The sequence below is a fragment of the Sphaeramia orbicularis genome, chromosome 22, assembly GCF_902148855.1.
Source record: "Sphaeramia orbicularis chromosome 22, fSphaOr1.1, whole genome shotgun sequence".
NCBI lineage: Eukaryota > Metazoa > Chordata > Actinopteri > Kurtiformes > Apogonidae > Sphaeramia > Sphaeramia orbicularis.
In genome coordinates, this window is record NC_043978.1 from 32,721,914 (window position 1) to 32,744,435 (window position 22,522).

Consider the following 22,522-nt stretch of genomic DNA (forward strand, 5'->3'; position numbering starts at 1 on the left):
ATTTTTTTTTTACTGGTTCAGTTGTCTTTGGAGGGCAGTTTTTAAGGATACAAACTCAGGCTTTCTTTTTCTGCACATACTAAAGTTTTTCCCACTATATAGACCACTTGCCACAGCAGCTTACCAAAAGCAAGTGTGGCCTGCAGCTTAAGACCAGGCTATGATTTGCTATTTACAAAACCGACATGCTCCATTAACTTTTAATTATGTGAGTGCCGCGTACAGGTATGCGCATTAACCACACAGTGCGAAATGTCAGGAACAACTCCGCATTCTGTTGGAGCGGAGGAGCATGTGCCTGCGCCTAACATAAGCAAACATGACTGCATAGAGAAAGAGAGAGGCAAAGTGGAAGCCAGAAGATGACAGTGTGGTTTGTAAACAGGCAGCTGGGCTTTGTGTGGAAGGGATGAACAAAGAGAGCAGCCTGTCCTCAGGGAGGGAGAAGGCAGCCTGACAGCCTCATCTGAGCTGCCTGGGACTCTGGGAGGAGAGATCTGGACTGGCCTAAATCTACTCCTTAGCTTCACTATTCTCTGTCTATTCTCTGTCTCCCTGCCTCCCTCCCTCCCTCTCGCTGCCTGTCCTTCCCCCTCTATTCAGACTACAGAGTTTATGCTCTCCTCGCAGCATGAGTAAGGGAGAGTGATAATAGAAAAAGGCAGTCTTGCTGCATCAGTACATTTACTCCACTCTCTATCTCCTTGCATCCAGGAGAGAGATAAGTTCTACATGTCCCGCATTGTGGTGTTAGAGCTTCTGCAGGCTCTCAAGTTCAAGTCTCCTCTGCCTGACACAAACTTGTTACTGCTGGTCCAGGTAAAAAAAAATTACATCTTTAATTCACTTAAGAGCACAATACTCACAGTGTTTCATCCTGACTATGGTGCTTAGATGTGTGCTGTGGGTTTTGCCAGTTTGTTTGTGCAGATATTGGTACACGGCTAGCAGAATCCACCATCATCCAAAAGCACATGATCTCAACGCTGCCGGGGGTAAGACTCTAGTCGCTGAGTGTTTACATCTTATTATCATCAGCCTCATAAAACAGCAGGAAATAAAGATGGGCCCCACTGTGAATCCCCCTGAAAGGATAAACTGTTTTTGCTTTCATCAGTGCACAACAGCAGCGATGGAATGCATGAGGCAGTACATAAGTGAGCTCCTGGACTTCATTGCAGATATGCACACGCTAACCAAACTTAAAGTAAGTTTCACCTCTTGTTTGAGCTCCACAAATTACACTCTATGCTAATAAAGTGATATTCTATTCTCCATCTTTTGCATGTGAATTGGTCAGCAATCTTTTCCTTTACATTATTCAGAGCCATATGAAGGCTTGCTGTCAGCCACTGCATGAAGATACCTTTGGGGGGAACCTGAAAGTGGGCCTGGCACAAGTCGCTGCAATGGAGATCAGCAAAGGCAATCACCGTGATAACAAAGCTGTAGTCCGTTATCTTCCCTGGCTTTATCATCCTCCATCCACCATGCAACAAGGGTAAGAATGATAACATGTGCGAGAGCATTGTAACGTTTGTGATGACTAAAAGGCTTGGTTCCGTTAAAATGAGATATCATTCTTATAGATAGCCATGAGATCATGAGATTTTGCACTCAGTCATTACAGTAAAGGTTAATAGAATTTTGTGCAACACTGTAAATTAATGTGCACATATTCCTTAGCAACTACTTACTTATTAACCTACATATTAGCAATATATTAACTCTTTATTAGTCACTATATTAACACCTTATTCTTCATGACCACATTCTACAACCACCAGGCCATAAATTAACCATTTTCCCTTAATAATTCATCAGTACTTAGAGATAGAAAGTGGAGAAGCTGTTGCACATGGTTTATGTTGCAATCTTAAGATACTTTCCTCAAAATGTGCCTTATTCTCGTATTAGGATCCTAATTTGTGTATATAAATGTCCTTTCTTACTATCAGTAAGCAGTGATTTGGGGGTTCTTGTGGTAAAACTGGTCTAGTAGTTGTAGGTAAAGCTCATGTAGAAAGAGACAATAGTAAGTTTTAGAATAATTAATAAGGTGCTAATGTGTCAGTAATATGTGTACCAATAAGCGACTAAATGGTGAATATGTATAGGTTAAGGGCCTGTCCGATAACCTGGGACTATTTTATGCACTAACGGCTTATCTTATAATCACTGCATATTTTCAGGCACTACCTGTTTGTTTTGCATGCATGTGTGTAGTGTGGGTGTGGAGTATGAATGGAATAATTTATTCTTGAGTATCTATTGTTCTTATACTTTTTTTATGGGTCCCGTTTTTACCTTGTGCTTCAGAATTTCATTGTATTTATTTGCAAGGACAATAAGAGGAATCTAATCTAATCTAATCTAATCTAAATTTCCATTGAAAAGTCACCTAAATCATATACTGAATATTATGATTTTATTATACTTTTTTATATATGTATATTTTTAATTTTTTTAATTATATTTTTATAACATAAATACCTGTTTCCTCCATCTTAACCTTTAAATATTTGTGTGATTGACTAATAGTTTAAATCCCCAGAAAATTGAGTGTACTATTAACAATAGAGAAATGTTTTAACATATGTTTGTCCTGTTGAATTTGAACTTTTTATCTTTTTTTCAGGCCAAAAGAATTCATCGAGTGTGTTTCCCACATCCGTCAGCTCTCCTGGCTTCTTCTGGGCTCCCTGACACACTGTGCTCTGCACCAGGGCTCCACCTCCTGCATGCCCATCCCTCTCGATGCTGGATCCCACATTGCAGACCACCTCATTGTCATCCTCATTGGCTTTCCAGAACAGTCCAAGGTCTGGCAAAAACAATTGTCTCCTAACAGTCCCACCCATGTTTAGTTACACCTTTACTAACCTTTTCTGTGTTGGTCCCCAGACATCGGTGCTACACATGTGCTCCCTCTTCCATGCCTTCATGTTTGCCCAGCTTTGGACCATCTACTGCGAGCAGGCAGCTGCTGCTCCATCCCTGCTGAACCAGAACCAGACTGAGTTTTCCTCTAGTGCCATCCTCACTGGTCTTGAGTTCTGGAGTCGCGTTACACCCAGTATTCTGCAGCTCATGGCCCACAATAAGGTGGTGAGTGAGTCTTTCTAAGGGCATAGGAAAAGGGTCCTGGGAATTTGGTATGCTCAATGAAATATGATGATGTGACTTCAGTTTGTACTTAAAATGAATGTGATCAGAAAATCAGTGTGTGTTTTCTTTCAGATGGTAGAGATGGTGTGTCTTCATGTCATTAGTCTGATGGAAGCCCTTCAGGAGTGCAACTCAACCATCTTTGTCAAGGTTTGTTGAAGGGGTCATATTTTGCTAAACCCACTTTTATTAGTCTTTGGTACATTTATTTGTGAATGCGGGGACCCTAATAGTTCCAAAAGTTTGAATTTGAACCCTCCAGGTGCTACAAAGCTATCTTTATATTCATTTGGGCAAAAAATCGAGTGAATTTCTACAACCCGTTTCAATTTCTGCTTAGTTTGTTACATCTATAAACTAGTTACGTCACAACATTTGCACATATAAGGTCCAGACTTCCGATGAACATTTCTCCGAGTATGACATAATTGTTTATCAGCAGCAGCGGTTGTAGTAAAAACTGAAAATATGTCCAAACTTTGAGCTGATTACCTAAAATGTTCAATTGTTGGTTGAACAGGACAGAGCAGCACAGCCAACAACCTGGAGGGGGTGGGGCGTGAAGTGGCTAATTTGCATTTAAAGGGCCAGTGCTCAAAACAACCTTTCTGGTGTCATTACTCAGAAATAGGGTTGAAGATGGACCTGTAGAGTTGAATTAATGAAGAATTCAGAGCCAAGCATAGCATTTACAGTTTATGTAGACCACAGGGAAATGTTTTAAAATGCGTAATTCCATTTAAAAAAAGCTAAATATCAGTCCTTTAAAGTCTACTATTCATTATATTCTTATCTTATGTTATGATCGTCTCAATAAACTAATACCACATCTTTATCCTCCTTCTTTTAGCTAATACCCATGTGGTTACCCATGATACAGTCGAACCTTAAGGTAAGGCCTCTAATCAGCCTTGTTTCTCTGCCACTGATGAACACTTTGAAGGTGAATACTGAATGATTGTTCCCTGTCTTCTGTCACCAGCACCTTTCTGCAGGACTACAGCTGCGTCTCCAGGCCATCCAAAACAGGGTAAACCACCAGTGTCTGCAGGGCCAGACCTCCGGTGCACCACCGTTCGCCCTGCGCAAATGGCTGCAGTGCACACAGTTCAAAATGGCTCAAGTGGAGATCCAGTCATCTGAAGCTGCCTCGCAGTTCTACCCCATGTGACCAGCTCCTTTCTCACATCGGGGTCCTCTAGGTCCCTAGACCTGCATGCATCTGCTCTGTCTGAACCCTCTGACCAAAAAGGACTATTATATAAACTGATGCTGTGTGGGACTGAATCATTTTCAGTATTTTAGTAATATACCTATTTATGTACAGTAAATCTATGCTATTTTAAAGTACTAGTACTGGAACTGAGAATAAAAAAGGTTTGATAGGTTTGTGTGAGATTATTGTATCAGGTGCCTAACTGTTGTTTTCAACAGATTTGAAGTATGATTTAGAGAATTTCTATAGACCCATGTTAGTAATTGTGGGGTCTGAAAGCAAATGCTTGTTTAATCTTAGATATATATGTTCACTCTGTGACATTCATATTCTATCACTTTTTAAGTTGCTTGGTTGCAAGCTGAATAATAAAAGTAAGTTTTTTAAATGCTTAGTCACCTTGTTGTTTCATATTAATAGATGACCCTTTTCAGAATTCAAATGTGACATTTACAACACTCCGATGTGCTGCCTGATAGGGAAAATTGCCAATTTACCATAAGGTAGATGGCAGAGTGATACAATTGGCTCCTTTGTTTACTGTTATTGACTCGAAACGGAACCTCAGGTGTCTCCGGGAAAATGACAAACATGCATTACCCAGGTCCCGTCTGCGATCTTTGTCAGCCTGTCAGTTAAGCTGCCTCTCGCCATCAGAGCGCAGATCGATCAGAGGCCAATCTGAGTTCCAGCAGCAGCTTTGTAACTCGATAAGGTGGAGCCAGACACTGGAGGTAAACAAGACTATTTCGGTTGTGCCCCCCTCCCCATCCCCAAAGTGGCAAGACTGCCCCACCCCACCCTCCATCCAGCTCCTCATTGGTAGCAGTGAAACAGATTGGGCCACGCATATACCAAGCAAACACAATTACCTTTGGCCTAATGTGGTTTGGTGTGATTAAGCATTGTTGTGAGGTCTAACCACATTACCACGAAGCTCTTTTCTGAGAATAACAGATGACATGACAGCAGGGCTAGAAAGCCGAACAGCACATTAATCTTTGTTTTGATCTTCGCTGCTGCAAGGATTTCATTATCAAACTATAAGATGAATTAGATCTGATGATATAAATGTATTCTGAAACAAGAAATTAGTTTATCGGGTTAAAATGAGATGAATTAAATTTGCATGCATTTTAGAAAGTTTGCTTTTTAGTCACTGCATGTATAAGAGGGCCCATGTTGAGAGGTGTGTGCCAAATGACTCACTAGTATAATGATATCACACAATGTGACTAATGAATACACACAGACAGATACACACTCCCTGGTGACCCCAAGCTAGCTGAATCAGGCTGCAGTGCCCCTTCTCATCAACCTCTAGTCTTGGCTCATCAAAGTACCCCTCTCCTGCTGTGTGTGTCTGTGTGCAAGTGTGTGTAAAAGTGAGTCTAGGTGCAGGTGTGTAAGTGCATGTGTCCCTGCATGTGCATAGGTGTGTGTGCATTTAATCAAGTCCCCCTTGCTCTGGGGTTGCATCTGTCAGCCACTGCCACCGTTGTGATCGTTTGAACTCGCAGCCCTTTTCGAAAAGAACCTCTCTCATTAGCAGCAGCTTATGTAATCAGTGTCCCACAGGTATCCAGCACGTTCCCCGCCCCAGCCTGCCTGCCTGCTGCCTCCTGGAGGACCATATGGGAGCGCTGACCTGATGAGCAGGCATCTGGAGGTACTGAGGGTAATTAACGCTGACCAAAGGGCTCTCAGGCAGAGAGGGTGTGAGTGGGTCCTCAAAGATTGTGAAGGTCAGCTTTGAAAGGACTGTGTAAGCTCTTACACACACATACACACTGACGCACCGGCACTATGTATCACCAGGTGTGGGCATTGGTGACATTCCTTGATTAGAGATCAGGTGGAGGGAGGTAGTTTTATACAGACTGCAGCAAATCAAAACAACCAGTGGGTTTGTGCAGAAACAATTTCACCAGCCAAAAGTTATAGACTGTGTGGATCAGCGTCCTTTTCACTCCATGGAAATACCTTCTTAGAAGCACATAAAGCTTGTTGAGACAGTGACAATTCCTGGTCCCCTCGCCTAGTGCTGTCACATTGCTTTTATTACAGTGAAATCCACAGCGCCCTGGCTGGACAATGCATGAATGTTTAAATTGCTCAGAGTGTCCATTTGCATTACCATCAAGTGGCACATCCAAAGCAGGGAAGGCAAAGTGCTCCGTGGTCCCTCATTCACATTATAATTCATTCACATTACTCTTCAGTGCTTCAGTTCTGCATCAGCCTGTATGGTAAACGTTTGCCCCCTTATTTGTTTCACATCATTAAGTAAATGTATACAGTGCAAATTAAAAAAAGAAATGAGAAAATGCTGAACAGTTTATTTGCATAGTCCACCTACACAGAGCATTTGCAACATTTCAACATCTCTCCAGCTGAGATGCAACAATTCGGCTGTTTTGCTTTGTCTGCAGATGAGCTATCACATATCTCTATAGAAAATTGGTGGTTTTAGTATTTGCTTTCTCATGCATGAATTATGAAGAAGTGATTGCTTTAATTATTTACATTTCTGCTGAAAATGATACACGAAGGCAGATTTTTTTTTAGTTTTTATTTTAGATGTCAAAGGTTTAACATAAGCTGCTGAAATGTTGCAAATACTCTGTAGGTGGACAAACTAAATGAAGTGTTTCTAGAATGTCTGTGATTTAATGTAATATTGATGCCTGAGTCGCAGGGGTTTGTGGATGTTGGCATCTTGTTTTAGTGAAACTTTGTTCTCCAACTTGTGTTCTTGCTTATAGCTGCAGAAATCACTCACACACAGCCGTGATTTTTGTGACATTATTATTGATCGAGCCCAGAGCTTGCACAATATGTCACCTAAGTTTTGTGTTTTTGCGTCATTAAGCCCCATGGAGAGGAATACGCTTGATAATCGCAGTTCATTAAAGATGCAGTCTGTGTGAGACAGACTGAGAACATGTCCTCCACTGCAGGGGGGCCCAGGAGACGAGGCCAGCACAACTCTGCCCAAGACATGAACTGTTCAGCGCAGCACAGTGCAGACAGGATGGGCACAGGCTAAATTTAACAGACACCTTAACCACATACAGGCCATGTTCGTCTGCATTCACGTCACATCAGATTTATATTTAGAGAGTTTTTGAAAAACAATAGATTGTAAGTCAGTTGTTATGTACAGATTTATTTACAACTGAAAAACTCAGCAATGAAATCAACTTATGCACATTGTTCTATCTGTTTGGTATAATGCATAAATTGTGTATGTACTATTGATTGCCATATATACATTAATGGCTTGCTCCATTAACATGACAACATTGACTTAATTCTAAACGGTTGCACATTGTTTAAGTTTTACTATGTATAAACATGTTCTGTTACACTGTACATGAATTAACAGTCCAGAAGGCAGATATTTAAATATCAATATTTACATTCATGCATCCATCATTTCTCTCATATAGGTACATTGTGGGGTATACTGTTAGCTAATACCTGTGCAAGTTTAGATGCAAGCATGTGTTTCCAAATTTCAACAATTTAGCCAATATCTATACTTAACTGACAGCCACAGAGTACAGCCCACTCTCACTGAGCACACTCATCTGCATGCACACTCACAGACAGACAAACAGACAGACAGACAGACAGATAGAAAGACAGAAAGACCGACACACTCACACACACACACGCATGCATGCACACACAGACACACACAGATTTAATGTAAAAAAGCAGAGCAGCGTTGAGTGATGCTCTAGTTCAGCTCAGTTGTGTTTTTCCAGCGGGGATGTGGAGGATGCCTGTGACAGCACTGAGTCACACACATCCCTGCTGAGGGCATGCTCTGTGCAACCTGATCTCTGGCTATTGGCTAAGTCTCCTGTCTCTCACCAGTCACAAGGTCAGCCCTGGGCTCATGTCCCCTGTTTCTATAGTGATGGGCTAAGCCCTTCTTGACAGATAGAAAAGTGAAGATTGTCAATTCCAAACAATACATGGCTGAAGGCATCGAGCTGACCCCAGGACTCTGAAACAACAAGATTTAACCAAATGACTTGTGATAGCACATTTAACAAGTGGGAGGCATTGCTTGCATTAATTTCCAAATCAAAATGGGCATATGATTGCAGTTTGGAAAACACACATTCACATTGCACATCATAGAGACACCTGCCTTTTTAGCTGAAGTCTCAGGGAAACAGAGAAAAGCATATCAAACACCCAGAGACAAAACAACTGTTACCAAAACTCTTTGCAGAGCAAGCACGCTTTCTGCATCAGTGTCTCAACAAACTGACAGCAGGCTTAAAGCATCGGAGCATCACAAATGAATTATATGGTTTATAAATTATTCACTTAAAAAAAACAGAGCTATCAAGAAATAAAATCAATTCATCAAGATGTTCATAAAGATATCTTAAAATGTGAAGAACGTACAAGACTTTTTTTTTCTTTAAAGTAGAAAAATAAATCCAAAGGTAGATAAGTAAATAAATAGAGCAAATAAATACATGAATGACTGAAGTATATTACATTGAGCCTAAGTCTTCAGTGGCATTTTTGGCATGGTAAATAACCAACGTCCCATGGTGTTGCCGTTGATCCTCTTTAATTTTCTATGGATTTCTTTAAATTGCATAGTCAGATGAATCCACATCTCAGAGCCAACAGTAAAATCATGCCTCTCACAAAGCATCTGTCTCAAAAATGGAGAACAAAAGATGGACAGTGTGAGGATCAGAATATAAAAAATGTTGCATTCTCTGTAAAAACTGCATGCACGTTATTTATTGTGTGTGATGGGCTGTCCTGTGTAGCTGCCCATGGGACTGCAGGGCTGCTGTATTGTCTGTTGCTCTATTGCAGATGTCAACAGTGTGTGAGGACTGGATCTGCGGCAGACTGGCAGACAGTCCCTCTCCAGTCAGCAGCCAACCAGCCTGTCAGCAACACTTGCTGTTACTAAGAGCATAATGTTCAGCCTGCTGTGCCACTTTCGACACCACGGGGGTTTGTAGATCTTTCGTTCCATTCTTTCTCTGGCTTGTTTTTTTTTTTCTTTTTTCCTTTCGTCTTTTGCAGCTTTTCTTTAGCTGAATGGTGTCTTCAGTCCGGGCAACATGTCAAGCAAAGAGGAAAGGGTCCCCCTATGTGAAAACTGGGCAAAACCCTGTTCCAGTGTGGGTGAGATGGGATTGTATTTGGGGTAAGGTGAGATGGTAACGTCGACATCACTTGATGCGTCTACCAGATGACAGGCTATACCACAGTGTTGTTCGTACCCATAGCCTTCTTGTTACGGATGCTCATGGCGTATTCCCCACGACTCGTCCCGTTCTCTTCTTTTCGTAGTGGTTTCCTGTGAAGAAACATTTTTAGTAAGTGAGGATAAATTCCTTGACAACAAAGATTTGACATTATATTTGCCCTCAGCTAAAGGCCATGTCATTTAATAGAGTTTCCAGACCGGTAACCTTTAGGCTGATTTGATTTCTCAAGCTACACTGGGTGGATATGCCGGTCTCAGCGATCCTTTCTAATAAGCTCAGTGTTCAAAGGTCACTTTGCAAGGAGACATGAAGAAAGACGCACTGCAATACAAGGGGATAAGGAAATTACCTACTCTGACTGGTAGATGCAACCTTCCATATAAGTAATGAGAATGTGTGTGACTGTCAAAGCAACTTGGGAATTACATCGATACATAACCTCCTGTGAAATTCCCTCTCAACACTGGTTGCGCTGTAGTACTCTGTTCTTTCTGCGAGTATGCACCAGTGCAAAATAAAGCTGCAACACATGATCCTCTTGCGGCTTCTGGCCTGTGAAGCGCAGTATCATTCAAAGCAGCCCTTTTCATGCACTCCTCTGTGCCTTTGTGGTTATTATATTTGTCCAGTGTACTGTGGCTTCTGCACCGACCCCCTCAGCTGCTCTCCCCTGCTCGGGCTTATGTAACTCAGAGACAGATCTGAATACAGTTAGTACAGTCATTGTCCCACTCAACACTGTACAGCGCCTTCACTGGCACAGAGGACCCTTGAGCGACATCTTAGCTCAGTGTCTCCGCTCCTCTCCTCTGAAAGCTCGGCCAGTCCAACTTTGACGAACAGTCATTCTCAGTCCAGTCCAGCACAAATCTTTTCGCCCTTCTCGGGAGGGAATCCTTATGGGGTGAAATGAGCTCATACATGACCTAATGATAGCCAAAACTTCAGCCGGGAAGAATGCTTCGTTTTTGTTGAAAAGTGTGGATATTTCTTAGGTTTTAAACACACAAGATGCACTGTATTGGGTTATTATTAGTGAAACATTTCATTTAACTCTGAAATAAGGTCTCAGAAACTGACACCACTACACAATTAAAGAGGAATATATATATATAAAAACTAATCTAGTACAGTTAGTAAGAAAAAATATAAAATTAAATTAGATTAATTTAAAATGTTGGCAAGAACATGCAAGAATATACTAAAATATATTTTTAGATAGAATAATATGTGAAATGTAATATTTATGTATTTTTGTATGTATTTTCAAGATTTTTTTTGCACTTATGTAATGGCTTTTCATTGCATTATGTCACTCAGTAGGAATGCCTTCTTTAAGCACATTTCTGAACAATATGGATCCTTGGTTTTGTTGTCTGAATTTGTAACATTTCTCATCTATCAATGAAATCAGTTGTCCAGTTTTTCCAGCATTGGTTAGAAAAGTAATGTTATATGTTACATAACTTTGATTAAGCCTTAAAGAGCTAAACAGCCACTGGTGACCAAACCATCCACTAATGTAAACAAGAAAAGCACTCAGAGAGCACAGAACTCTGCCAAGACAGATCTAGCCCCCCCCCCCCCCCCCCCCCCCCCCCCCCCCCCCCCCCCCCCCCCCCCCCCCGCCCAATCACCACCAAAATGTAATCATTTCTTCCTTGTGCCAGTATCAACATTTCCTAAAAATTTCATGAAAATCCATCCATAACTTTTTGAGTTATCTTGCTAACAAACAAACACGTACGCAAACATGCATGCAAACACACAATGCAAAGTGATCACAATACCTCCTGGCAGAGGTAAATATGTAATATCTTTTGAATCACTAATCAATACATTTAATTAATTTAGGTAAAATGCAGTTTGTCAGCTTTTCACTGTCATCAGATATGACCCATTTGGACATTCAGAGGCTCTGTAGTGAACATGGAAACACTGTCATCTGCAGCAACACAGATTCACCAGTAAAACCCATGTAATTTGACAAATAACAGAGGGTAGAGACTTGTTTTCATATTAACTTAATGATATATTTTGCTGAAAAGTAATTTTTTTTCTTCAGTTTTCTCTGTTTTGATATAATTACCTTTGAATTTCTTCAGAGTTTTTTTGAACAGCTACATGATTAGTAAATTCAATAAAGGAAAATACCTGATTTTGACATAAAAATGTGAAATGCAGATAATGTTATAATAAAAGAAAAAATTTGATTTTAAAGTCACCACTAGGTGTTTAAGGGTTAAGTGAATAAAATACCGCAGACATCACAGCTGAATAGTTTATGATGGGCAGATAAATGTAACAGCTCATGGTTCTGTGTTACACAAACACCTGCTGAATTATACTTGATATAAAAAATTTTAAGGAAGATTGCAGTGAAAAGCTCCTATTAAGGTTTTATAAGTTCTACATTTGTGGGTTTAAATATACTGTAACATTTATCTTTAATGGGAACAATATCAACAGTTTGAATATTTTAGCATTTATCTAAGTGCAATAAATATTTTATCATGATGACTTTTATTTCCATTTTGTATTTTTCACGTCTTGTGCTGTTAAATTTGTCAGCTGTCTTTTTTTTTTTTTCTTGGAGTTTCCTGTTTTATCTAGTCGGTCTGATTTTTGCCACAACACCTGTAAACAATCAGCTTCTTGCTGTCAGACATCAAAATTGCTCCTTTTCATCTGTCAATTCAGCACTGTGCACCATCCCCTCCCCTCCACTTCCTGTGTTCATTAGAGCTCTTCATAAATCCTGCTCAGCTTGAATCCTTGCAGTCCTTCAGTTCAGGATGCACAAGGAGCAACTTTCATCTGTCACCAAAGTCAGATGTTCAGTACCTTCTATACTCACTTCAATGGGTTGCCATTCACTTTTAAATCAAACACCACATATAAAGCTTTCTTCTCCAGTTTAAAGCCCTAGTTTGATTATATCGGTTTTAATATTTTGGAGTGTAATACACGAGCAGATGATAAGCAAATCCCTGCAAGAGGCAAAGCTCTTGACTAAAATAGTTACAGGCCTTTCAGTGAACATCGTAATATCTGCATTTAATTTGTAGTGGAGGTTGGAGGTGATCTGAGTTAATGGTTGAAAACAAAACATGAGGCTATGAGTCAGAAACTCCAGCGGGACACCGTCAACTGGGAGGGGTCGCTAGGCTCAGGACACCAGGGAGATGCGTTGGCCATGTAGGACAGATGCTGCTCACTGTGTCCCCGTAGGACTCAGGGAAAGCCTGAGACAGAAAACTGCCCATCCCCGTGGGGTGGAAACACATTCTGCTGCAGGCGAGATGATTGGCTGATCCATCTGCAACAAGGGTATTTGGGATATACCATAGTTTTCTCTAAGGGACACTGTTAACAGCTATTTTGGGAATTCTCCTTGGAAAAGAACGTGAGTAGTTCCAATGCTCATTATAAAACATGCCCGCTTCTGCTAAAAAAAAAAAAAAAAAGGATTTTAGCGTCAGACTATTTTGAAGAGGTCAGTATTTCATCTGTATGCTGTAAAGTGTTGTTGCTTGTCAACTTATTGACGGCTGAAAGGTGCTGTTTATTTCTCCCAGCGTGTAATCTCAACTCAGACTGACCACGGCGCTTCGGGCCACCACACAGGGCAGAGCACTGGGGCCTCAAACCGACCTCTGCCCAGGCTTTCAATAATAGATGCCATGCTGTTGACACATGGCAGGTGGCAACACAACACTTCACAGGTTAGATGAATATTTCATATCAAAGCTGTGCAATCACAGCGCACATTCCTGTTTGAAGTTTGGGGAATGGATCATGGTGAAATTGGGACATGTGTTGAGCTGTTTACAATTACTCCAACCATCTGGAAATTAGAGTAACATGCTATGGTTCAAAGAAAAAGTATTAAAAAACAGACTGTAAAAATCTGCCACCAATTTTGATGGAGCCGGTTTAGTCATTTTAAAAATAAAAGAAAAGAGATTAATAATACATCAGTAAATATTAGACTTTAAACCATTTGGCAACAACAAATGTCTTTTTCTTTTTTTTCCTTATATCCCTGCATGAATATTTTGGATATAATGCATTGCCCTTGGACAGGACCAGCTGTGATGTATTATCTGTCGTTGGACAAGCCTCCCCGAGCGGTAAGTGATTGCAAAAAGCATCTAGCTTCATTAGTCAGTTGGTTTGAGTATTGTTTGTTTTGGCTTCTTGGATGGCTGACAGCCTGGACTGCAGCATCATGTCTTTTGCTTTGGATGGCACAGCACCACTGAAACGCAGCGTGTGTCTGAATCCTCTTCTCTATGCTGGCTTCCCTGGTGCTATGGACTTTGAATACAATTGTATGGAAGTGTTTTTTCTCTAGCCCCTTTGCTTCTGACAGATGAGTGGCAGACAAAGATTATAAAAAATAACAAAAGGCCAGGAGGGCTGGGACTCGCAGAGCTAGCTGCTCAGCTGTCTGGTGCTCAGGCCTTGGCCCTCAGCCAGCTGATTTTCATTGGGAAAGCCCAGAGCATTGAAAGGCTGGAAGGGCTATATATAACCAGCTCTGTTTTCTCACTGACAAACCCTCTCTCACATTGTTATTGACTAAGGTGCTCAATTACTGCCTTTGCTTGCTCAGACAACATTTTATCTGTCTTTTTCACTGTGTTGTTTCCTCTCCCTTCCGCTGATGAACGATGGATGATTAGAGTATCCGTGGCAAATTTGAAAGGAATCACATTTTTTCCTTGGACTGCTTCCCTATTGGCCGGTGACTAATGAATGTCTAATGAGACAGTCTGGCTGGACCTGTATATTTCCCTTCTCATTCAGAGTTGAGGGCAGCTTGGCGTGGCACAAAGTCTGCAGTCTAGAGCCCACAGAGCTTCAGGACACGACCCGCTTGCATGTATAAAAGATGTGGCCTGCGACTGAATGACTGCGCAAATTAATTCATAAATAATGACTTGGGTTTGGGGCTAGAGCCCGTATTGCAACAACACTTTCCTACCACTGCTGCATTAAAAAAGGTGCCCCTTGGCTACACAGGGGGCTGGAGAATTGCCATAATGAATTCCTGAGCCAACCACCCATTACTTCCGCTGCCTGACTTTGCCTATTTGTTGTTTAAAGAAAGGAGAGATAGAGTTCTGCTGAGGAAAGCCATATCTGGCATGCAGGCTCAATATAGTTTCATAAATATAATAAGGTATGATACTAAATCTATTTAAATACACATAAATAAACCATTGAACCATTCCTATAATTTAGCACACATGTCTATGTCTGCATGTGTGAGAGGTAATGTTTATGCCATATTTTATGGAGTGTGTAAATATGCCAGAAAGACAGATGTATGTATGTATAAATGTTGTGAGCATGTTTATGGATGGGTGCACACAAGTATCTTCTGCATGCCTCTCTATACATGCACAGTCCTTTGCACGATGTGTTTGTTAAATGTCTGCAAACATTAGTGCGTATGTCAGTGTGTGACACCGTGCTGCCTGAATGTCACACAGAGAAGTGGGTCTACGTTTTGCTTCAGGCTAAATCCTCACACAGCCTTTTCTCTAATAATCCAAATGAGGAAAAACAGCATCTTGGGATTCCTCTGCTTGATTTTTTTTTTTTTTTTGCTTTTATTTTAATGAGTCCAGATGCCGGTCCAAGAAAGTCCATGGTGCAAGACACTAACGCAAATTAAAATGAGCGCAGTAATGAAAAAGCAGGTCGCCACACCCCTCAGTAGATGAATTTCTAGTAAAGGGTGTTTCTGCGTGACTCTCCTTCTGTGACGTTTACCATCCATTCCACTATCTAACCTCTGACCTCACTGTGACCCAGCAGGGTGACATCGGGGTCACACTACCCTTCTAGACACTTACACACACAGGCAGGCACTACTACAGTCTCCCACAGGCCAAATTACATGTGATGTATTGGTCAATCTGCCTGTGACGGTTCCCATTTTAATTTTGAGTAATGATACATCAGGGAAACAGAACAGTGTACAGTTGAGCTAAAATACTGCAAGAACATGAAAACAATAGCGATATCCAACCTCTTGATGGCCTTGTAGCAGATGATGATGGCTGAGAGGAGGAAGACAACTGAGGCACAGCCCACTGTTCCAAGCACTATAATGTCCATCTCCGACCACCAGGGCCTCACTGAGGGGACCATGGGCTCCACCACTGGGAAAACAGAGAGAAGAGGATGCAGCAGGAGAGAGGTGGAGATACAAAATCCAGAATGAATAACATTTAGTAAGCACAAAAATAAAAACCAAAAACAACAATTTGAGTAGCAATCACGGTCCATCTTAGGTCTGTTTATTTTATCCGTGGAGACAGGTGAAAGAATTACACAACGCCATAACAGAGCAGCATGGAGGTGATTTTTCTTCCCCGCACTCTGAGTTGGGAAGAAGCGGTGTCCTCGCCTGTTCTGTGGGTCTAAGGTTCAACATTCAAAGATATCCAACCCGACACCATGAATCATTTAAGGTCCCGTCAGCCTTCCTTACACCAGCACTCTTGTCCACACCAATTACTCTTGCAGGAACCTCCTGCTCTTTCCACATTAGATCTGTGGAGTACGACCACTCACCAGGAATGTTGTATAACATTATGTGCATCAGCAACTTTGTGCCTGTAATGCATAACTTCTCTGCAACATTTAATGCTCTGATCTATCTATCTATCTATCTATCTATCTATCTATCTATCTATCTATCTATCTATCTATCTATCTATCTATCTATCTATGTTGTACAATTCTAAAAAAAAAAAAAAAAAATATGCTGTACTACGCTCACTCTATCTCATGCGTTTAGTGTTATTTTGTTATGAATGACTGCAAGGACTTACACCATGGCAACAAATACTTCTTAGTAATGCTGCAGACTATTTTACAACACAGCACATTTCCACAGAGCAAACACCAAGGCACGGCTCTCCCCGGTACAGCTCAACCACGTCATAAGTCACTATGAATTTAAAAGCTCCTCTCAGCCAAACTTTCATTTTAATCCTGCATTTTGTCAACGGCTGTAGGATTTAATTCAGTCAGTGGTAAGGATCTACTTCATTGTGATAAAGCATACTCCTTTGAAGGGACTTCGGAACCATTTTTAGCCCACAGATGCTTACTGAACAGTGCCAAATTCTCAGTTTTTCAGACTTTTAACAGATAGATAGGGGTCTCAGTCATTGTCCCAGTTTTTCTCTTTGGCTTTGCATATTCATTGCATTTTTAAAAGCCTACAGTTTAAAGAAATTAGGCACTGAGGAAAGTAATTATGCATCTGTATTGAATAAATTGGAAATTTGCTCCTTTGAGTGAATTATGCATGATGTCTCCACCCTGTGCAAACATTTCTTTGCAAAGTTAAAAAGGAATTTAAAAAAAAATGGCCTGTTAATCGTAATTATCATAACATACTACTGTTTAAGGAGGTATCAAACACTGTCAAGCTCAGAGTTGTACTCATGTGTTGGTTGTAATTAGCCAGTTAAACCCCCACCTTAGCGTACAGTCAGATGGTCGTGGCAGCAGTTATGTGGTGACCTTGACAACAATCACAGAAGGGTCTATAACTCTCGATTCTCACATGGTGAGTCAGGGGAAAAAGAGGTCCATCTAAATTGACCAGACAGAAAAAAATCATTGGAACTGATTGATTAAAACCTTTCCACTGCTGTCTGTTGAGACTGTGATGATTAAGTACTCCTCCCTACTCATAATATTAAAGGCTCAGAGTGAGTGATTCTTAAGAGTCACAGTAATAGCTCAGAATGGCTGCATCATCAGCAACGCCTGTCCCGTATTTCAGCGCACTGTTCATTAAGGTGCTTGAGACTACATACAAATCATATCAACTTTCAACGAGTAGGCTGGTGAAATATGTTAGCCTATCTGCCAGTGGATTTACCATCTCAGAGTGCAACGATTAAAATAGAAGGGCTGGGGAAAACTGCTGCAACAGGCAGTGAATCCTCACAGATATACAAGCTCGCTCTGTAGCACTAATACTCACACACATACACACACAAACAGACTCTTATTGCCGCCAGCTCAACTTCAAAACGAAGCTGGAACTACTGGGTTGGTTCATTAGCCTCTTATCTCGATCAAATTAAAGCTAATTTAATTAACTCATCTGTGTTTTAATCAGGGGTCCTCCGGGGGAAACCCTACCACTGAACCACTGAGCTTGGCAGCCCAGCAGGCATGGATTTCACAGGCAGCTGGGTACTCCCCAAGGTCAGACCCAGCATAAATTAGTCCTATGTTCAGCTGTCAACATCCTGCTGGCTCTATCACACACAGAGATGCACCCATGCAAAACTGCACCCGTGTGCAGGCACTCACACTCTATCTCGTGGGACTGATGCTACATTTTTCTTCTCAAAGGAAATGCTGTTCAGTACAGTTCCTTGACACCTGCATCTAGGAATGAGGTCCAACTGTGGAGTGGGAGCAGGCTGAGGGTGAGACAGCCAGTTTGGAGGGAGACAGGTGTGAAACCTGGGAGCGTGAGCTGGGGGTATTACCTGTGGTGCCCAGTAGCCGCGGGGGAGGCGGTGGAGGTGGTGGTGGAGGAAGGGGAGGGTATCTTCTACAGTGGCATGCCAGCTGGCACTGTTCGCTAACTTTCTCCGCCACAGTCTGTGAGCATGACCTCTGGAGTTCTCCCTTATGGTGAGGGAGAGAGAGAAAAAAAGACATTGAAATGACTAAGGCACTGTCCTTTATGCATTACCGAGAAGTACCAGCAGCCCAGCACTGTGCAGCACAAATGGAGATGCTTGAACACTCAGCACCCTCTTAGTTAGTAGTGCTGTGGATATCCTCTCAGCATTCTTTTCATATCACAGCTTCAGTGTTGTTGTCACCAGGGCTGCTGTGTATGTAGTACATGCAGAATAGTATCACGTCTATGGCTGCAGCCCGCTCCCTGTAAGAAACCACCCACCAACAGAGTGGGCAGCAGGCTGCCCCGAGGAGTGTGCGTGGGTGGACTTGGAAACTCAAGCAGATCACATTACACATGAACCCTGGCAACACTGCGTGCGTGTGAACAACAGCTCACCACTATCTGTAGGCAGCAGCACAGGGCAAAGGTTAGAATACTCATCACTAACATATGCCTGCTGCAGGGATCCTGGTGGGATAACTGAATATTGTTATCATAAAAACACAGTTGGCTACTCCATGTTCCCACTACAAGAGAGAGAGAGAGCTGAGTGATTGTCTGTGTGAGTGTGTGCTTGTTCATAGCTATATTTCTCATGCTTTGCTGAAAAGTCATAACACATGCATGTCAGCCAGTAATTCTTTTAAAACAGGTGTGCCCTGGACTGGTGACTCAATCCACTGGTGTAAATACACACAAACAAGCTTTGTATATCAATTGTTCCCACATAAATAAGTTACTTAAAAAGCACAAAAGCTCCTCACTCCATCCCCAGTCATACTTGATCTGCAAATGAAAAACTCCGGTTACATTAGAGACACCTCTTCTCATGCGTAAATGAACAAGTGGCGCGCCTGAACATGATCCTTACCTGGCATGAGAGTAAAAACAGTGAGAGAAGGCAATGACCGAAGAAAAAAGGCCAAAAACTTAAAGTAAATGGCATTAGATCTTGGACCAGCATTCCTCTTGCGCTGTTCTCGAAGATACTAGGCAGCGTTTCCAACAAATGAATGCAGTATACATAGGCTTGAACTGTTTGGGAAATAACCATCCACCCTGTCCAGTTCAGCGGCGATATCTGTGACAGGCGTCTCCAGAAATAGTTTATGCCACAATCATTTTCCTCTTGAAATCCCGTTGTCGATAGCATAGGACAGGCGAGCCGGTAGAATGAGTAGCAAATCTCGATAATTCACATCTCGAAAGTAGTTTTTTTCTTATTGGCACTCAGATAGCGACCTGAATCACGCCGCTACTCCGTGCAATGTGAGGGCGGTAGATGGCCCGTACCTTACATCCTCCTCGGCTGCAAGCATGAGTGCAAATGGGCCACTCAAGCCATCGAAGTTGAAGAAAAAAAAAAACGAACAGAGAGAGATCCTCAGGAATATCGTGCGGCAGGATTCCTCACAAAACGAGCGCACATCCCCTTAACTTATCTAGGCTGGATTACTGTATGGGCGAGTCCGGAGGGCAGAGCCGAGGGTTAAACTGATGCATCCCCCTCTGTGCCAAAATACAGCGGGCTGTTTTATACCGGAGGAGCATCACCAACCGCGCACTTGATGCAGCGCTCACATCAGCTCATCCTGACAGCGTGTGTGCTCAACAAATTCAACCCTCCGCTCTGTCAAATTCGCGTAAAAGTCCCGAAAACACACACAGGCGCGCGCACACACGCACGTACGCACACAAGGGGGATGGAGGTGATGGTGGTGGTAGTGGTGGTAGTGAGGGGTGGGGGGGGGTGGTGGTGATGGTGGTGGTGTTGTGTGCAGGCGTCGGTAATGTCAGCTGGGCTTTGTTTGTTTTGTTTGTCTGCTTGTTTATGTTTGATTTTTATAGTGGTCCAAGCAGAAAGTATAGCCCACAAAAGCGTGGAGGCGAGGCCGTAAAGGATGACGCGTACTAGAGCGAATTAAAGTCAAGTGCAGCCACAGAGAGAGAGAGAGAGAGAGAGAGAGAGAGAGAGAGAGAGAGAGAGAGAGAGAGAGAGAGAGAGAGAGAGAGAGAGTGCAAGTCAAGACGCCTACCGACTGAAAACATTGCCATACCCATGTTTGATGTGCTGAGTGCCTGCAAGAACACTCTGCGGTCCAATGTCCCAAAGTAGGCTGAGATAAACAATACTGATGTAACCTGGCATTTACTGCTCACGTTGGAACAACAAAGACATTTATAAGAAATTAATAAGGCATTTATTTTTTACGCAGGCTTATTTATAAAAAAAAAAAAAGTTTTGCACAATACCTCTAACACTGCACTGATATAGTTCATAAGAGGTGATGCTAAAGGCCAAGTAATCAGACAGAGAATGGGAGTTTTTTAAGTGGAGGGTTGCATAATAATGTTGTGGTGGTCTTCACTAGGCACAGTTATGAAATTACTACACAGCCCACAGCCAAATAGATGGTACTAGGATGCCAACGTGACATCCCCAGTGTATTGGGATTTGCTAAGACAGTTAACTGACAGGAGAAATAAACCTTTAGTGTTCATCTGGGTGTCATTAATGACTACAATGGAAGGGATGGATGAGCAAGATCTGATATGCATGAAGGTCTGCAGGGTATATATATATATGTGAGATCAGTGCATTTATGGTACCCTAGTTACTTCATTTATCCTAAACAGAAGTTCTCCTTCTGCACAAACAAGATAGAAGCTTTATATGGAACACCAGCCTTATCCCTTTAAGCTGAAAGGTATATATTAACTTGTTTAAAGGCACTTGAACCTCTCTGCTTTGTGAAACAAACTCACAGCATCCCTGCACCTGTCCACACTGTAAGCCATCATGTTGCATTCTGTGTCATAAATTCCTTTAAAGCTGTCTGCTGTTGAAAAGCTGTGTATGTTTAAAGAGCAGAGCTGATAGGCGATTGTGTCACAGGCAGCTCATTCCAAAAAGCCCAAATAACATCTAAGCCGACTATTCAAACAACTTTGGATTAAGATCAATGAATTCAGCATCAAGCCCGTCCTACGGCCTTTTGTTGCAGCTAAGCATTCATCACATCTCTTGCTTATCAGAAAGCTCTTCACAAACAGTAATGGGGTGAGCTCATGCACAAGAGCTGTGGATGACTTTTAGAGTGGAAAATTCACAGCTGCTGAGTTGCACATACAATGCAGAGCTTTTTTCAGAGTTTTTGGAGCAAAAGCCTGGTTTTGGCATTTAGACCGCCTAGCAGTTTAAGCTTATCCATCCTCTCCTTACAGTCTGTCCCAGTATCGATTATCTGACAAGAGAAAAGCACTACATCCTCCTGGTTCCTTCCTGCTGCCTCACCTCATTCCATCAACCAGCAATCTGCCACAACATACATCACAGCCCTTTTAACTCAGATAAGAAAACCTCTTAATAAAATTGCTGTGGTCTTTCAGCAATATTAATGTTGCCAACATACTCAATCAGCATTCACATCTCTGAAAACAAACAGAGCCCAAACATTTTCTGTGCATCCGACTTAAGTAAATTCAAAACCCTCTGTCAATCAAGGAGTATTCAGAGAAGATTAACTCAACAGAATTTAGCTTTACTATGTATTTCTCATCTAAGTACTGCTGGATATACCACGGTGGAGGTAGATTGCCATCTAGTGGCAAAGTCTGGCAACACAGGATTCTAAGTCTCATTACAGATCATTAAAGCAAGTGGAAAACCTAACTCTTAGCAGTCAGGACGTCAGAAAATCCCCTGAGAATTTATCATATCTAAAGAACAAACACTTTAGGAATGAGTAAATAAAACCAATATGGTATTGTTCATTAATTAGTGCCACTGCCTTTAAATAGAAAACTCAACCCAGGAGAAATCCACATGAAATAAAGCTGCATCGAAAGTAGAAAGAGGTCTAAACCAGGCATGGAGCTGTTTTTGAGTAAAAGGTTGGTGTTGACTGCTGAAAATGCTTAAAGGCACGATGTCAGATTTTTCTCATGGGCTGAAGCTTGAACTGATTGAGCTTTTGATAGAATTGCAGCCTTACTGCTACTCTTCTAAAGAGATTTTTGTATTAAAAAAAATTGAGTTTAGCAAGACAACTTTACCTCTACTGGCATCTACCCAACCATATGCAAACGCAATATACTATATTTATAGAGGAATTGGAAAAATCAGATACACTGAAGTATATTTCATGTGTCTACAAACCCCATTTCCAGAAAAGCTTGGACATTTTCTACAATGAA

At 41.7% G+C, this 22,522-nt stretch overlaps 2 protein-coding genes across 8 annotated transcripts in view; one reads left to right on the forward strand and one right to left on the reverse strand.

Moving 5' to 3' along the window:
- Nucleotides 1-4,778, forward strand: part of unc79 (unc-79 homolog, NALCN channel complex subunit) — a 46,064-nt gene extending 41,286 nt beyond the window's left edge. For 6 of the 7 annotated variants that reach the window (XM_030126760.1, XM_030126758.1, XM_030126759.1 and 3 more), the window contains 9 exons: nt 715-819; nt 918-995; nt 1,118-1,207; nt 1,326-1,501; nt 2,639-2,822; nt 2,905-3,108; nt 3,241-3,318; nt 4,019-4,060; nt 4,151-4,339. In XM_030126760.1, coding sequence (XP_029982620.1) covers nt 715-819; nt 918-995; nt 1,118-1,207; nt 1,326-1,501; nt 2,639-2,822; nt 2,905-3,108; nt 3,241-3,318; nt 4,019-4,060; nt 4,151-4,339 — 1,146 coding nt within the window. Of the gene's footprint in view, nt 1-714; nt 820-917; nt 996-1,117; nt 1,208-1,325; nt 1,502-2,638; nt 2,823-2,904; nt 3,109-3,240; nt 3,319-4,018; nt 4,061-4,150 lie in introns of all 7 variants that reach the window. The other variant, XM_030126757.1, reaches the window with a different exon arrangement.
- Nucleotides 4,779-7,533: 2,755 nt separating this feature from the next.
- prima1 (proline rich membrane anchor 1) lies at nt 7,534-20,037 on the reverse strand. Its single transcript, XM_030127238.1, has 4 exons — nt 19,197-20,037; nt 18,183-18,324; nt 15,689-15,821; nt 7,534-9,734 (listed from the first exon to the last, which is right to left on the reverse strand). Exons 1-4 carry the CDS (start codon nt 19,476-19,478, stop codon nt 9,635-9,637), a joined length of 657 nt encoding a protein of 218 aa, XP_029983098.1. The 5' UTR covers nt 19,479-20,037; the 3' UTR covers nt 7,534-9,634.
- Nucleotides 20,038-22,522: the final 2,485 nt, after the last annotated feature.